General features: G+C 39.8%; 1 protein-coding gene across 4 annotated transcripts in view; it reads right to left on the bottom strand.

The window, feature by feature from the left end:
- PSD3 (pleckstrin and Sec7 domain containing 3) overlaps nt 1–17,137 on the bottom strand; it is a 617,602-nt gene that overhangs the window by 368,273 nt on the left and 232,192 nt on the right. For all 4 annotated transcript variants that reach the window (XM_072634977.1, XM_072634978.1, XM_072634979.1 and 1 more), the window contains exon 4: nt 5,252–5,641. In XM_072634977.1, the coding sequence (XP_072491078.1) occupies nt 5,252–5,641 (390 nt within the window). The remainder of the gene's footprint in view (nt 1–5,251; nt 5,642–17,137) is intronic.

Raw genomic sequence — 17,137 nt, forward strand, 5'->3', positions numbered from 1 at the left:
TCATCTGTAAAATGAGACAAACAAGGCAATATGATGAAAAGTGCTCTGGCACTAAAGTCAGAAGAAGCATGTTCTAATCCCTTCCCTGATGGGTACTGTATGTGGGACACTAGATAACCCACCTCCCTGAGTCTCAATGTCCTCATCTATAAAATAAGGGGATTGACATTAGTCTCTAAGATATTTTCCAACTCTAGGTCTCTGATTTCTTTCATTCTATGAGAGGGCTGGAATTAGATGATCTCTAAAGTCTCTTATCACCTACATCAATAGCACCACACATATATATGTATGTATATGCATATATATGTATGTGTGTATATATATGTGTACATATATATATATATATCAGTGACATTAGGAAATCTGAGTAAAGGGTGTGTATGTATCTGTGAGAAGGAGAGGAGAGAGAGAGGGAAAGAGAAGAGAGAGAGAAAGAGAGAGAGATTGAGATTCCAGTCTTTAAATATTTTGGCAGCTTTAAACTGTACCCTTGTTTCAGTTGTCATGCTTCCAGGTATTCAAAGGACTTTATATACTTTAGGAAATTAATTATCAAATCTCTTGGAGAGAAAAATTGCCACCACTTCCAAATATTAAAAAAAAACAAACCTTAGACTGCTCTATAAGTAGTTAAGCTACCCACTGCTAAAAGAATTCAAGGAGAGGCTGAATGACCATCTGTCAGGGGTGTTGTTGAAAGGATCCCTATATTGGATGAACAGTTGCACACGATGACCTTTAAGATCCCTTTCAAGTCTGAGATTCTATGGAACATTCTTCAATGGACTGACAGAAGCATGTGTAGACAAGCACTGTTGCTCCTGGTTTTCTGACCTAACTAGGAGACTGCTTCACTGCCCAACACTCTACTGCTGACCACTCCTTTTTGTCATGACTTTGTAGCAATACGTTTTACCTATGCCATTCGATGCTGGAGGGCTCTACCTCAATTACTCTTCAGTCTTTAATTAAACACACCTCTATTCATCCCAGAAAACCAAGTTACCCCACACACTGGAGGGACCAACATGCAAATCATGCTTATGAATATTTATCAGGTACTCTATAGCTGACCAACAAAAAGATGTACTAAAAGAGAAGGGTCAAACCTGTAGCGCATGGGCCACATTTGGCCCACAACACTCCCAAGTGCAGCCCAAATCAGATTAAAATGTAATTGGTAAATATTTAATAAAATAAATAAAAATACAAGAAAACTTGGTTAATTTAAAACTAAGGCAATACGTAGCCCATAAAGATCCTTATCAACGATTCTGTAGCTCCCTTTTCTATTTGAGTTTGACAACACCACACTAAAAGAAATATGGTAGGGAAGGGAATGAAATAAGCCTTTATTAAGTGCCTACTGAGTACCACGCACTATGTTAAGCACTTTTCAAAAAAATAAGTATCTCATTTGATACAACTCTGCAAGGTAGGTGCCACTATTATCTTGATTTTACAGCTGAGGAAACTGAGGCAAATAAGAGGTCAAGTGACTTGCTGAGGGTCACAAAGTATCTGAGGCTGAATTTGAATTGAGGTCTTCCTGACTCCACATCCAGTATTATATCCACTGAGCCACCTATCAGTCTTTTTCCATTCCAATATCCTCTCCTTTTTCACTTTCCAACTAAATGACATGGGTCCCAACTTCTAAAAGACTACTGTATTCTCCCATGTTGACTGGAAAAGAGATTTGGTGAAAATAATTAAGCTTTTTGAGAGCAAGTCTGTGGTCATAACTGGAGACTGACAAATGGGTTCCATGGAGAATGGTACATGGCAGGTCAAATTAACTACTTAACATCCAACTCCATTTCCTTTACCAAAACATACACTAAAAATTCCATTGTTTGTTAATTCTATATCAAGAACTATATTTTTGTGGCTTAGGGAATTGGGGAGAGAGGGAGAGAGGAAGAGAGGAAGAGAGAGAGAGAGAGAGAGAGAGAGAGAGAGAGAGAGAGAGAGGCAGCCACTGAAAGAAGATAGAGAGAAGAGAGATCTGGACTTGTGAATAAATTGCTTTAGTGAAATCCTAAAACAGAAATACTCTTCACAAAGCTGACTGTAACTCTTCTGTAACATAGCCTAAAGAAGTAGCTTACCCATGCTCACATGGAGACTATTTTAAGTCAAGTCAACTAGCATTTCCTAAGCATTAACTACATGCCATGCATGATGCTAAGTGCTGGAGGTACAAAGAAAGGTAAAAATAATCCTTCCCTCAGGGAGTCCATATTCCACTGTGTCAAAATTCAGGACTTGAACACAGGTCTTCCTGACGCTATGCCTAGCCTTCTGTTGTTTCCCATAAAACCTTTCTTTTTTTTCTATAAAACATATGCTTATCACTGTACACATTGCATAAGTTTGTAAAATGCAGTTTCCTTTTGTTAACATCCATTTTTTAAAATTTTCAGTTACAAATTCTCTCCCTCCCCCACCCACTGAGAAAACAAGTGAGATGATACCCATTTTACATGAATTCATGCAAAACTATTTCCACATTAGCCATGTTACAAAAAAAAGTAAAGAAAGCATTTTTTTCATCATGAGTCCCTTTAGAATTATCTTGGATTATTGTATTGATCAGAGTAGTTAAGTCTTTCACAGCTGACTATCTCTAAAATATTGTCTTTACTATGTTTTTCTGGTTCAGTTCATTCAAGTCTTCCCAGATGTTTCTGAAATGATCCCCCTCATCCTTTCTTATGGCACGATAGTAGTCCATCACAGTCACGTATCACAACTTGTTTAGTCATTCCCCAACTGGCGGACATCCCCTCAATTTCCAATTCTTTGCCACCACTAAAAGATATTTTTGTACATATATAACCTTTTCCTCTTTCCTTGATCTCTTTAGAATACAGACTGAAGGGCACTATGGCTAGGTCAAGGTATGCACTATAATGCTTTTCAAACATCATTTATAATCCTACAAATAATATAGTCATGCAAGGTTGTCCCTATGGCATGAGACTGATAAAGAAGGCCACAATGAAAGTCTTAGGATGCAGAGCTGATCTGTAGAAGGTCTTGGCTTTCTTCAAACCATTTTAAAATGTTTTCCCCTCTCTACTCAGCTTCTCTTAGTTCATTGCCTACAATTAAGAACTTTGAATCAATTTAAAAATAACTGATGATCATTAGTGTCATCCCCCCTCTGCCTCTTGTAAAAATGGTAAAGAATACCTAAAGCATACAGAGACAAATCTCAGGAGGAAGACAGAGAAGGGGAAAACGTTTACTCCTAAATAATTGATGGTTGGCCATGCAGTCCTTGTGCAATTTGGCAGGACTTGTGAACAATTTTCCTTGACTTAAGACTTACTCCAATGTTTCATCATAAAGAAATGGGTTCTCAAAGACCATGCCAAGGGCACTCAAGACCTGGCAGTCCCCACCATGCCGAAAAGCCTTCCAATACTGCCCAGGAACAGATTCTATTTCTGTTTCTGTCTTCCAAGAACCAACCTAGCCAAATCAGAGGCTCATCCCCAGGAGCCTGGCCACCAGGAGACTTTTTTTTTTTTTTGCTGCAGTCTACACTGGTGAACCTACACAGACAAAATCACTGGTCTTCTACAGTGTGAACTATTTTTTGCAGCTCATCCTGAACTGAATCCTGTATTCAGTGTCTGGAAGACCTCAGTTCAAATCACAAGTATTGACACAAACGAGAAATTAAGTAACTGGCCAATGGCCACACACCTGATGTCACAGGCAAGATTATAATTTTAGAGCTACGAAGAAGGATCTTACAAGTCTAGAATCACAATATCTAAAGGCCAGAAGGAGACTCAACTTCCTCCTAATCCAGGGTTCCCTTACTCTCATTTTAGGGCTAAGGAAACTGGCTTCCGAAGAAGTTCAATGTTTTTCTAAGTTCCTTCACCAGAATTCAAACACAGGTCCTCTGATTCCAAATTCAGTGTCCTTTCCACCGTCACATGCTGTCTCTATTATGTAACTTGCAATGTATCTCCTAGATAGATCCCAAAAATTCTCCTCAACTTACCTGATTTTGTAAAACATGTTCCTGTGGCTGTTCAGTTGTTTCAGTCATGTCTGACTCTTCACAATCCCATTTAGGGCTTTCTCAGCAAAAAACTGGGAGTGGTTTCCCATTTCCTTCTCCAGCTCATTTTACAGATGAGGAAACAGGCAAACTGACTTACTCAAGGGTCACACAGCTAGTAAGTATCTGAGGTCAGATGGGTAATTCAAAATGTATCATTTAACATTTTTATCTTGCCTAGAACCAGGTCATCAAGCTACTCTACAATCATTTCCAAACTCTTGCCCCCTCCATGACTCTTGCCCCATGGCCATTTTCTTCATCCCCCTATCCCGCAGGAACTCTGACTCTGTTTGTAGAAACCTGGACATTGATAGGTAAGCTTCCACCTCATCTTTCCCACAACCAGTCCACCATGCCACCTTCCAGACACTCCAAACAATGTCCACATGTGAGCCCCATGACCTTCCTAGTTCTGTTTTATATATTGTCTTCTCTCATTAGAACATCAGCCCCTTGAGGGTAGGAACAGTCTTGCTTGTTTGCATTTCTATCCCCAGTACTTAGCAACAGTGACTGGTACAAAGTAAGCACCTATTAAATGCACTTTAATTCATTCAAAGGGTAGCTAGGTGGCACAGTGTATAGAGCACTAGGCCTGGCATCAGGAAGACCTTTCTTCCTGAGTTCAAGTTCAGCCTCAGACACTTAGCTGTGTGACCCTGGGCAAGTCACTTAACCCTGTTTGCCTCAGTTTCTTCATCTGTAAAATAAATGGCAAACTATTCTAGTATCACTACCAAGAAAACCTTAAAACAAGTAACCAACAAACAATTCATTCCAAGCCTCATATCTAAAGCTACATCTATTCTACTGCATAATCATCATAAATAAATATTTGCTGAGTGTCTACTCCACAAGCAGCAGCCTAGTACAATTCGCCCACCTATCATCCTCTACAAAGTTGGCCATGCTACATAACTACTCCTCCCACACCCCCTTCTGCCAAGAGCCCTTTTCCTGATAAGAACCTAGATTTTCTTTCCTTGTTTGTATTATCAGAGACTGGTGCAATATACTTTGACTTCCCATCTCCTAAATTCCCAGTGAGAAAATGGCATAGAGACAAAACACTGTTATATATATATCTATATCTATATCGATATCTATATCGATATAGATATAGATATATAAACACATATGAGACAAAGAGAAAAGTATTACCTTCCCCAGAAAGCCATGTCGGGGGTGCCCTTTCTGTAGATGGCGTCATCAACCTCATTCATTCCATTGGTGATCTCTCCAGGATAGCCCATGATTATCCCACCATCAGCAGAGACACTGAGGACATCTTGCTGTGGCCCTGAAGTCCTCTCTAAGAACTGACTGCCCTCTTTGATGCGTTGCTGGATCATAGGTGTGAGAGGCATTTCAAAACTGAAATAAGTATCAGGTTCTGAATATAAAGTCTCCAGCGACTCCGCACTATAGTATAAAGAAGTATTATCCAAAATGGTTTCAAATTGAGAGCTGTATACATCAGTTGAATCCTCTGTATACCCAGGCCCCAGAACATCGTCGTCTTCTCTGGTTGATTCCTCTTGCTCGATGAACCTGGGGGAGAAAAAAAACAAAACCATGAGTTAACATTTTCAGTAACTCATTTTGGAAAAAAAAGTAATAGATGAAATCCCTAGACATGTTTAATGATATGCTGTCTAGGAAAAGGAAAAAAATCATAAAATACTTTAAAAATTTAAATGCTTATAAAATAACTTTTTAAAAAAAATCTTAAGTGAGATACCTTGTAGGTATCTTTAACTCAACATATCCAAAACAGAACTCATCATCCTTCCCACTTCTAAATTTCCCTATTACAGTCAAAGGCATCACCATTCTCCCAGTCACCAAGGCTCACAAATTTTATGTCATTCTTGATTCCTCACTCTCATTCAGCCCATATGGCCAATCCCTGTAAACAATGGCCATTTCTACCTTCACAGCATCTCTGGTATACATGCCCTTGTCTCTCCACTCACCCAGCAATCACTACAGCCCCTCCTCACCTCTAGCCTGGAATATTTTGTTAACCTTCTAATTCCAATACATCCTCCACTAAGCTGCCAAGGTAATTTTCTAAAACAGAGAATGATCACGTCATCCTCCTGAGTAATGAGTTCTAGTGACTCCCCATTACCTCCAGGATCAGACACACACACACACACACACACACACACACACACACACAGATAAATCTCCATATATTCCTATTTATATGTACAAATATATATACACATACATACACACATATATGTACATATCTTTGTTTAGCATTTAAACCTCTTCATGGAGAAATACAGAGACAGAGAGACAAAGACAGAGAGAGGTAGATATCCATATCTACACCATCCATATATCTACAACTATATCTATAGTAGATGAAAGGTGATATAGATACAGAAATTTCTTGTATCTACTTACTATTTGATACCTTCATTAGACTGTATATTCTTTGAGAGCTGGGCCTGTTTTCACCTAATTTTGTGTCTCCGGCACGGAGCACAATAGCTGGTATATAGGAAACACTTATTAAATGTCAACTAACTGAAAAAAAAATCATTAACATCCATTCACAAGGATATCACAAGGATAACCCTGCAGGACCCCAGCTAGCTTCTGAAATGACGTGTGAATGTTCTCACGCAAAGCTCAGCCCACACCTTGCTTTACTGTGCTTTGAAGATACCACATTTTTACAAACTGAAGGTTTATGGCAACCTTGCATCAGTATATCGGCACCATTTTTCCAACAACATGTACTCACATTGTGTCTCTATGTCACATCTTGGTAATTCTCACAAAATTTAAAACTTTTTCATTATTATTATGTGTTATGGTGATCTGTGACCAGTGATCTTTGACGTTATTATTGGGGGCCCACAAACAATACCCTTAAGACTTTGAACTTGATAAAAGTTGCATGTGTTCTGACTGCTCCACTGACCATTCTACAACTCTCTCTCTCTGCTCATGCCTCCCTATTCCCTTAGACACAACAATATTGAAATTAGGCCAATTAATAACCCAATAATGATCTCAAAGTGTTCAAAGGAAAGGAAGAGTCAATTGATGGGTCAAACTTCATTGTCATATTATTTTAAGAAATTGCCACAGTCACCTCAACCTTCAGCAACCACTGCCCTGATCAGTCAGCAGCCATCAGCACCGAGGCAAGAGCTTCCACCAGCAAAAAAGATAATGGCTCGCAGAAGGCTCGAGATGAAGGTTAGCATTGTTAACAATGAAAAATTCTTAGTTATATACGTTGCTTTTTAGACATAATACTACTGCAAACTTAATAGACTACAGTATAGTGCAAACATAACTACCATATGCACCAGGAAACCAAAAAATTCACAGGATTCACTTTATTATGATATTCATTCTATGCCAGTGCCCTAGAACAGAACTCACAATATCCCCAAGGCATGCCTGTATATCTAAGATACTAGATAGAACATTCTTTTAAAAAATGTCATTCTACTTAAAATTTCTCATTAAGATCCATCAGCATGACAAGACATATGCTGGAGCTGGTTCCAGTGGCTTCAGGAGAACAAACTGTTGGTGTGAGTACCTCAACAATAGTAAATGTACAAATCAGGGGTTAGTTTAGGGGAGAGGAACCTGCAGCTTTGAGGCCACACGTAAGCCCTCTCGGTCCTGGCGTGAGGCCTTTTGACTGAGTCCAAGTTTTACAGAATAAATCTTTTTATTAAGGGGATTTGTTCTGGGAGGTTCGGATTCAGTCAAAGGGCTGCACTTGAGGGCCTATAGAAGCTACAGGTGGCCAAAGTGCTGCACTTGAGGTCCTACAGCAGCTATAGGTGGCCTTGAGGCTATAGGTTCCCCACCCTTGGTTTAGTTCACCGCTTTGTTGATTCTCTAGGCTTAAGAAAGTGATGGACGGAATGTAAATTAGGCAGATTAAAAACAGAACTGTATCCTGCGCATGCCAAGACAGTTGTTAAATATCAGAACATTCCAGTCCATAACCATTAAAAAAAATGAATAAATAAAAGAGAATAGAAATAAACGAAGCTTTAATATATTCTTTCATCTAATTTAGACACTGAAAATTCAGTTCAATTTAACCAACATTTATTAAGCACCTACTATGGTCACGGTTTTGTATTAAGACACAGGATAAAAAGCAGAAACAAATGGTGCATTCTTAACTGAGTTGAAGTGGAGCCACCTGGTGTCAGAAAAGTAGCATTACATAAAACTAGGGTTTAGGTTGAATTAGGAAAAACAAATCAGCTTCCCTTTGTGGTGATTTCTAGAGTACTAATTTGTCTTTCTCATTGGAGCAACTGGGAGAAATTAAGGGCCCACCCTATGGGATACATACACATGGTTAAGGGCATACAGAGTGACTGAGAGAGACTCAAGGAAACAAAGGGAAAAGCCCACAAGGAAAGAGCATTGAGTGAGATGGTGATTGACACACACACATATACATGTACGTATATACATACACACCCATACACACATATATATGCATACACACACACATATATACATACACATATATACATACATGTATACATATACACATACACATGTGTGCATACATATACACATACATACACACACACACACATATATATATATATATATATACACATACAGATATATATTGGCCATTCTAAACCAGGAAGATTGCTTCAAAAAAATTTTAAGCATTTCTTAAGCACTTATGTGCCAAGCACTGTGCTGTGTGCTAGGGATACAATTTCAAAAGCAAAGACCAGTCCCTGCCCACAAGGAACTTACCTTCTAATAGGGAAGTTGTGGCCAGGGAAGGTTCACTTTGGATTTGAAATCAAGGGGAATGGGGCCAAAGGGGAATGGGTTGGTACACTCCTACCAGGAACAATGGTGGAGTTGATGTGATCATAGTCCCAGAACTGGGGAAGCTATGTAGTTCTCAGTAAGTGGTTGTCAAGGCCATCCAAAATGATGACCAGGTCACAAAGCAAGGAGTGTTGGACCACAGGCAAGGGTTTACAGCTCAGCAATCACCAAAGGCTACAAAATAGGGCTTGATTTATTGTTTTGTTGACTATTCAGACAAGAACATGATGGTTAATAATGTTAATAAAACTTAAAACTGTGTCCTGAGCACATTATTTTTTCCCTAGATGTTGCACTGTAAGCATTTCCAAGCACACCTCTGACTGCAGGGCTCTACAGAGAGTAACTTTGAACGTCCTAAGAAATCAGGGACTCCTTAGATCCACGCTATGGAGTCATAACAGGGGCTAGAAGAAGGAGGAAAAAGAAAGAAGCGTCACCTGCTCCACATCACTTTTAGTAGCAGGAAACAGTCTAGGAGCAATGTAGCAGGCAGGGCTGGGGAAGGGCTTCTTCCCGAGGAACCCACAGACTTGGGGCTGTGACTATTTCCATACATTTCTGAAACTGATGGTTGCTCATTCTATGACTTCTATTTTGTTTCTCTCCTTTTAATCACATGTGCCCCTGACTACTGTGTACTTGTGAATAGAACTTTGGTCTCCATGTACTACAATGAGTACCATGTAGGTGTCTGCCCAGGTTTCCAGGGCAATGGTTAAAAGCCATGAGAGTAAGAAAACCTCCTTCAATCCATACACTTGAGTCCTTATGTCACGAGTTGGTTTCACATTAAACAAGGTGACCAAAATCTGCCAATTTTTAATCCAACCCAAGGAAGCTCCATTTTATAGCACAGAGATCAAAGATGCCAGAGAAACAGAGGGTTCTAATTATCTTTGTTGCAAAAGTAGAAACCATCTGCAACAAATGCAACTGTATTGTGCCATTCATTCACTCACTGCATTCATTCAATCATCTACTAACCATGATGCCAGGAACAGAACATCTTCCACTTTCTAGTCCCACACCACTAACAAGTGCTGTGACCCTAACCATTGAACTTGCAGTGGGCAAAGATCAATCCAGTACTTACAGCAGCCACATGTGTATCCTTCCAGGTGGCTAACCTGGTAACTAGCTGGTACTCTAACTTCAACGTGAGCTTAAATCCCAGAACCATCACTTTCTACCTAGGAAACTTTGGATACTGTCCCTTTCTGAACCCCAGCATCCTCATCTGTAAACTGAGTGGGCTGCATTGGATGACCTCTACAAGTCCCTCTGGATAACCTCTATAAGTCCCTTCCAGTTGTAGATCTACAAGACTTTGGATGCCTTAAGTGCTTTGTTTTAGTTCAGTTGTTTCAATTGTGTCTGTGACCCCATTTGGGGTTTTCTTGGAAAAGATACTGAAATGGTTCACCATTTCCTTCTCCATCTCATTTTACAGATGATGAAACTAAGGCAAACAGTGTGAAGAGACTTGCCCAGGGTCACATAGTTAGTAAATGTCTTGAGGCTGGATTTGAGTTCATGAAGATGAGTCATCTTCCTGTTTCCAAGCCCAATGCTCTTATCTCCTGCACCACCTGGTATCCCCAATAGTTAGCATCATAGCTCATCCTAACCTGAACTAGGCTCTACCATTCCAATATTCTCACACTTTACTCTTCTCCATGCACCCTATAATCCAGCTAACCTTAAAACCAATGATAGCAAGCCCTCAAATAACAGAACAGAAGCCACTTCCAAGCAAAATTTATCACTTTAAAGAGAGCCACATTCCTATCATAGGCCTCTGAATCATGAGAAGAGAGAAGAGGAGGAGAGGAGAAAAGAGAATCTGAGACCTAACAGCTTGCCATCCACATCACATGTATGCTTCCTCTAAAACTATATATTTTCCACAAATCTGAATTATATAAAACCTACAAACCAATTATGACGACATTAATTCTTCAATGTATAAATAAATGAGCTATTAAGGAGGAAATTTTCTTTCTTTCAAAGAGATCTCAGTATATGGGTACAACCTACATCGGAATATTATGATCTATTCATAGACTTACAGAACTTGAGAGCAGAAACCCTACCCGTACACAAAATGAATTCCAGTAATACATAACCAACAAGTAATTATTCTCTCTCTCTCTCTCTCTCTCTCTCTCTCTCTCTCTCTCTCTCTCTCTCTCAGCAGATCAGTCCACTTTTCCAAAGCTCTAATACTTAGAAAGTTTCCCCCCCCCTTTTTTTTCTGATAACAAGCTTAAATTAGCCTTTTTGAGGCTTCTACTCATTTTTCCTGGTTCTGTCCTCTTGGCCAAATAGAGGAAGACCAGTCTTTCCTCCACATGATAGCCCCCTAATACTTAAAGACAACTATGTCTTCCCCTTTCCAGGCTAAACATACCCAGCTCCTTCAAATAATCTTCGTATGGAATGGACTCAAGGCCCTTCAACATTCTGGTTGTTGTTCTCCAGACACTCTCCAGTCTGTTAACATCCACCTTATACTGAAGTAAAGAGAACTTAACACAACACTTCAGGGGAGTCTGATGAAGGTGGAGTGCAGGGGGACTATGCTGCAAAACATGTGGGGTTTGAGAGCAGGAACTATTTATCTGTTTGTAGTCCTAGAACTTAGCCCAGTGCTTTACACATAGCATTTATTTATTTATATGGTTATTCATTCATTCATTCCTAGAAATGACGGCCCTCTTAATAAAGCCCAAGATCTATTAGCTTGATTCGTCTGCCACATTATGCCAATTCATATTAAGATTACAATCACTAAAACACCCAGATCTTTTTCAGTCCAATGGCTTGTCTAACCAGTTTTTCTCCCTCTTATACTTGTGAAGTTGATGTTTTAGTAAAACAAGCTTTTATATTTATCAGTATTGAATGTCATCTTATTAGATTCAGCCCAGTAATCTAGTCTGTCAAGATCCTTTCGGATCATGAGTCTGTTTTCCAATGTATTTCTCCGTGCCAGAGTTGTCAGCTGCAAATGTGACGGGCATGTTATCTATGCCTTTATACAAGTCACTGATCTTTTGGTCATTTTTCAGTCATGTCCTAACTCTTCATGACCTCATTTGGGGTTTTCTTGGCAAAGATCCTGGGATGGTTTGTCATTTCCTTCTCCAGACCATTAACAATTACCCATTGAGTCTGGCAATCTGACTTCTTATAAATCCATCTAGTTATTTTAGTGTCTAATCCAGAGGTTCTCAAAGTATGGTCTGGGGAATCCTGGGGGTCCCTGAGAGTCTTTCAGAGGCTCTCTGGGCTACAAACTATTTTTACAATATAAAGTTCTGGTCTAATCTGTATCTCTCCATCTTCTATCAAAAGCTTTGCCAAAATCTAGGTAAACTACGTCCACAACATTCTCCTCTTCTATAAATGTAGTTATCCTATCAAAAAAGGAAATGATGTTAGTCATAACGAAGCCATGCTAGCTCTCTGTAATCATTTCTTCTTTCTTGTAGTTATTGCTGTTGTTTTTAAAGACTATCTCTCCATCTTAATCAAGCTCAAAGTAAAGAGTCTGCTCATGGCCTCAATCCACTACTAGTTAGCACGGGAAATTCAACATGCTTTGTGTTTCTGACCTAGGCTGGTTTACCCTTCCTGAGAAGACCTCCACCAAAGTACCCCTCTGATGCCTCTTCAAGGCATGGAGTGATTCCAGGCACTCACAGGCTGCACCAGCCAAGCTCAAATTCTGGCAGGCCCTCCCATGCCAATAAAAGCTGCAAATGCATACCCAGTTTGTTTGTTGTCCAAAGACCAAGCTAAGTTTGGAGAGGCACATCAACAAATTGGCCTTGGGGTAACTAAGTTTTTGGTCACAGTAGCTTCATCTGAGGATGGTGAATTTCTTGAGCTTGAGAATTCTTAGCTACAAAGGGTTTTGCAAACCATGTATCTATACCAAGTCTGACATCAATATGGGGGCCCTCAGGAGCACCAGACTACCATGCTGTCTTAAGAGTGGGTGATCCAGCACACAGTATGTCAAATCTGTGCTGATTAGTAATTTGACTGGAACTTCCTGCCTGGATGAGATACGGAGACCCAGTGGAAAGGAAGGGGAGAAAGAGAGGGAGGAAAGGGGGAAAAGAAGGAAAGGGATACTCCAAAGCTGCATAATATGATCTATCTAGACCCAACATGAGGACTGGGAAAATCTGGGTTCAAGATTAGCCTATTATATGTACTAACTGTGTGACCCTGGATAAGTCACTTGACCTCTTAGTGGCTCTGGCAACTCTCTATAGCTATAAGTCATAGACTTAGTACCAATTTTCCTTAGCAGAGAGAGTCCTTCTCTGAGAAATCCCTACAACAATAAGATCACATAACCAGACCCCCCCAAAACATACTCTAATTCATATTGCTAGGAAAGAAAACATTATAAGATTTCAAATGATAGCTCTAAATACCTTTGAGTCATAAGCAGCACTCCATCAGACTGCTAGCAAAGAAACATTTGGGAGATGGTCTGACTGTTCTAACCACCATATGGTGGTAAAATGACTTGTCAAGAACCACCAAAGAAGTTTATTTGGTATGAAAACACCTCTTAAGGCTTTTCATAGGATCCAAAATTGAGAATTGGAAGGGACCTTGGAGGTCATTAAGTCTAACCTGGAACTGATGCTCAGAGAAATTTAAGTAACTTATACAGAGTCACATAGAGACCAAGGGTCTATGGCAAGATTGAACTCAAGTCTTCCTGACTTTAGATCCAGGACTCCATCTACACACCACGTTGCTTCATAAATATTTATGAATATATTATTAATAAATTATAAATAACAAGAGCTCATTTCCAAGGAGAAAATTTCATAAAGATAGGTGATTTCCATTTGAGAAACAATCTAGTATAGTCGGGGTGGGGAGGAGAACGAGAAGACTTGGAATCAAAAGGCCTGGGTTCAATTCCGATCTTTCCAATTGCCAAGCTCTAGAATGGCCTTGGGCAAGTCACTTAACCAGTGCTTTACCCTCAGCTTCCTCACCTGTAAAGTAAAAGAAATGATACTATCCTGCCTACTTCAGAGCATGGTAAAGACATGCTTTCAAAACTGCAAGGTATTACGTAAGTGCTATGATAACTACTTCCCATGGTCCTTTTGAAAAGCTGAATCTATTCTAGTAGCTTACCTTTTAAGGGGAACCACATGTTGTGCTGTCATATTCTCAATATAAGAACATGAAGTCTAAAAGTAAAATGGCAGACCTCAGAAAACTAGGTGTAACTTAGTCTAAGTGATACCTTTACAGAAATTTGTTCTACTGCACTCCTGAGAAGAGGACATCCTCTGCTTAAAGACCTCCAGTGACTGGAGAAACCACAAAACAGCCCACCCCACTAGGGAACAACGATAATTATTTAACAAGCTGAAATTCACCACTGCAGATTTTACCCATCTCTCCGAGCTCTTCTCACTTTGACTAAAAAGAACAAGACTAGTCCTTTTTCCATGAGATAATTGTTCAAATCCATGAAGTCAGCTCTCATTCCCACTTCCAAGATAACCCCTTAGTCTAATTCTATCCTTTAAACTAAAGGTCCCCAATTCCTTCAACTGATCCACATATGGTATGATCTCCTGTCTGCTCACCATCTTGGCTGACCTCCCCTGCACCTGTTGTAGTCTATAAATGTCCTTCCTACAATGTGGCACTCAGGACTGAGTATAGCACTCCAGATATAGTCTGACCAGGTCAAAGTACAGCTGAAATGCCAGCCTCTCTTTTGCTAGACACTGAGGCTCTCAAGAATGTAGCAGAAGATCACATTCACTTTGGGGGCTGCCACACCCCTCTCTTGGTGACACATGATACACTTGCTGCACCCTAAAATAACCAGGGCATTTCCACACAACCTGTTGTCCTCCATCTTTGTCCTTGTGTGGTTGGCTTGATGGTGGCATTTTTCAAATCTGGTTTTTTTTTAACCCAAGTATAGAATTTACAGTTATCCCAATTCAATTTAGTTTATTATTTCATTTTATCTCATCATTCAACTATTATTTAGTGTTCACCATATTCCAGGCACTGTGTGAGGCACTGAGGATATAAGTGTAAAGAATAGAAAAGAATTCTCAAAGAGTTTACACTCTAATAGGAAAGATAAAAGGTATGTAAATACACATACAAATATATGTAAGTACAAAATAAATATAAAGAGAATAAATCCAAATAAATACCAAATAGTTAAATACAAGAGATTTAAGGAAAGAGGGCACTAACAGTGGAGGCAGGGGGAAACAGGGAAAGGAAGAGAAAATAAGCATTTATTAAGCACAGAGCCAGGCCCTATTACTCATTTTAAAATATTATCCCCTTTTATCTTCACAACAATCCTGTGAGGTAGTGCTATTGTTATCCCCATTTTATAGTTGAAGAAACCAAGTCAGACAGCGGTTAAGTGACCTGTCTAGGGTTATACAGCTAGTAAGTGTCAGGGGCCTGATTTGGACTCAGGTCTTCCTGACTCCAGGCCAAGTGTGCTAACCACTGTACCATCAAGCTGCCCAAGATTCATGTAGAAAGTGTGTGAGCAGTGTCTTGAAGGAGGAAAGGGATGCTATGAAGTGAAGGTGGAGAGGGAATACGTTCTAGGAATAGGGGATGGCCAACATAAAGATGCAGAGACATGAGCGCAGGGTATGAGATGTAGCAAAACGGCCAGTTTGTATGGATGGCAGAGTGCAGAAGGGAGAGTGAGTCACGGAGAGACTGGAAAATAGGCTGGCGCCCAGCTGTGACGGACTCTGAAAGCTAAATGCAGTCTATTTTTTTCCCCAGAGACAACAGGGACCAAGGAGCTTATCAGGTAGACAAAGGCATGACATGGTTAGATCTGTGCTTGAGGAAAATCACTTTTTGCAGCTGTGTGGAAGATAGACTTAAGTCAGGAGATATTTGGAGCAAGGAGGTCGACAATGAAGCAGCAGAAATAATCTAGTCAAGACTTGATGAGGACCTAATCTAAAGAGGTGGACCCTGACTCTGTCACTCAATGAGCTGGCTGGGTTATAAGCACCTCAAGGATAGGAACTTTCCCTCCTGTCTTTGCAACCCCAGTGCTTAGCACACAATAGGTGCTTAATAAGTCCTTATTAATTGATGTCAGCTGTTTCATTCCAGCCCTGGGTGATCTTACATCATGATAAGAATGCCATCTATACCTTTATCCAAGGCACTGATAATTAATGTTGAAAAGACTTCTTTAGAAAACACCCTTGTCATTGACATCAGTACAATAATGGCAGCTCAGAATCTTCTTAAATGTAGTATCATTTATTCTAGCCCATGCATCTGTATCACCAAAGGTCTTAAAGCAAAGCCTGGCTACCATTTTCCTGTAATGTGGTAGAAAGGATTCTTGTTTGGGGACTAGGAGTGAAGTCAAGATTACCGCTGAGGTCCCTTTCAAATATGAGATTCTATGATTCTACACATTAAAAAAAAGGGCATCATTTGTGGGAATTACTTCCTTTGTCAATACTGTGAAGACTCCACACTATATCTGACTTCTGACTTTTGATTTTCCCTACTCAGAATTTAGTATCATTTATTAAGCACCTACTATGTGCAGCTAGGTGGCACAGTGGACAGAATACTGGGTCTAGAGTTAGGAAGACCTTGAATTAAAATCTGTCCTTAGACACTTACTAGCTATGTGACCCTGGGCAAATCACTTAACCTTGTTTGTCTCAGTTTCTCAACTGTAAAATTATCTGGAGAAGGAAAAGACAAACCACTCCAGTATCTTTGCAAGAAAATCCCAAATGGGGTCACAAAGAGTTGGGACACAATTGAAAGGACTAAACAACAAGAATATGTGTGATGTGCCTTATCATCTTAAGCAGCAGGGATATAAAGGACAAAATAACGGAAATGGAAAATAACAGGGAAAAAGGGAGAGAAGGACAAGGATGGGGGGAGAGGGAAAAGACGACTGAAGACTGGACTTTGGGGTACACTCACAGTTAATAAGGATATGAATTATAGGGATATAGGATAAAGAATTACCAAATGAGACTTGGAGCAGCCAGTAAAGAAAGAAGAAAACCAAGAAAACATAAAGTCACACACACCAAAAGAAAGCATCCAGAAAGAAAAGGTAGTCAATGGTGTCAGATGCTGTAGAAAAGTCAACAAGTA

Source organism: Notamacropus eugenii, chromosome 1, assembly GCF_028372415.1.
Source record: "Notamacropus eugenii isolate mMacEug1 chromosome 1, mMacEug1.pri_v2, whole genome shotgun sequence".
Classification (NCBI taxonomy): Eukaryota; Metazoa; Chordata; class Mammalia; order Diprotodontia; family Macropodidae; genus Notamacropus; species Notamacropus eugenii.